This window comes from Formica exsecta, unplaced genomic scaffold (genome assembly GCF_003651465.1).
Source record: "Formica exsecta isolate Colony F162 unplaced genomic scaffold, ASM365146v1 scaffold444, whole genome shotgun sequence".
NCBI classification, from domain to species: Eukaryota; Metazoa; Arthropoda; class Insecta; order Hymenoptera; family Formicidae; genus Formica; species Formica exsecta.
Genome location: NW_021851677.1, coordinates 912,392 through 913,824, shown reverse-complemented (window position 1 = coordinate 913,824; position 1,433 = coordinate 912,392). Strand labels below are relative to the sequence as shown.

General features: G+C 29.6%; 1 protein-coding gene across 1 annotated transcript in view; it reads left to right on the top strand.

The window, feature by feature from the left end:
• LOC115240714 (RDS/peripherin-like protein xRDS36) overlaps positions 1–1,433 on the top strand; it is a 15,661-nt gene that overhangs the window by 9,427 nt on the left and 4,801 nt on the right. The window contains exons 5-6 of the mRNA XM_029816030.1: positions 702–946; positions 1,332–1,427. Coding sequence (XP_029671890.1) covers positions 702–946; positions 1,332–1,425 — 339 coding nt within the window. The 3' untranslated portion in view covers positions 1,426–1,427. The remainder of the gene's footprint in view (positions 1–701; positions 947–1,331; positions 1,428–1,433) is intronic.

Sequence of the window (1,433 nt, the reverse complement as noted above, 5' to 3'; positions counted from 1 at the left end):
ATTTATAATTTTAATTTGTAATATATAATATGATATTTAAATGATATTATTTTGGATAAAAGAAAGTGGATTATGCGTCTCGGGAAGAAATGGCAGGACAAAACAGAATCTCGGACGAGGATTATAGAGATCTTGGAGTTCCTTTTAGCTGCTGTAATTTGCACGTTGTAGCACCCTGTATGCACATGCAGATGACAGATGACAAAACGATAAACGTGAACGGCTGCGCGGAAGTTATCAGCCCCATTCTTCTCAGAATCGTCATAGTCGCTTACGTCATGACTAGCACTTTAATCATTATACAAGTGTTACTGGTCTTTTTAATTACAAGAGTGCGTTATCTTACTTAATCTTATCCGCATCAAGCGCTTCCAAAACAAAGATTATATCTTATGTGCAAAAAACTATCTTAATTATTATGTACAAATTAATTATATATTTAAATATTTTATTATATATATTATTATATTTAAAAAAAAAACTTGATGTGAGATAAAACGCAATTGCACAATAAAATACTCATGATGGAATATCTTTATATTATATAACCATCTTGATCATCGATTTAATGCATTTGTAAAACAAACAAAGAGAATTATTATTATACAAGCTTTACTAATTAATAGCCTTTTACAATCACCTTGTATAAGGCAAAATATTCTTTTAATTATTTAAACATGGATGCTGAACTATTGTCACAGATGGTCTGCAGATTCGTACCTCTCCAAACATCCTCTCCCCGGATAAGATGTACCGCTGTGCCATTCACCACTATAAGTATACCTCCAAGGACTTATGCGCAACGATTTTCTTCGGTTGAGAAATCCATCTGGCGTAAAAGAACGATGCATCGTCATCCATTGTCTACGAATGACGTTTGCATCAAGGAAAACAGAAAACTTAGACTACCTAGACGCAGTTGTTCTATTTTGAATTACAGAAATTGGTGAGAAGAAAATTTTTCTAATATAAAACTAGAGTTATTATTATAAATTTTTTAACTAAATAACTTTATTCAATAAATGCTTTTTTTTTTTAATGCGGTTACTTATTATATTTATTTTGTATAAGAATATCTTTTTCTGGATATTTAATTTAAATATCGAATCAATTATATTTGAAAAACGTAATTTGATTCGGAAATATTTTTGGATAAAAAATTTTGCAATAAAAATAATATAGTAAAGTAATAAAAACAAGATGTTTTCGATTAAGATTTTGTAATGAGAATTATTCTGAACAGAAATTATATGTAAAATTTTAATTTTCTAATTATGTGATATAAAATTACGATTACAAATATGAAAGTAAGGAGACGATACTTTGATTAGCAATACTTGTGGGGACGTGGCAAAGATAAAACCGAGCGTTCACGAAGAACATAGAATATCCGTGGAAAGTCTTCGCAATAAACGTACACGTTGAAATTCCTG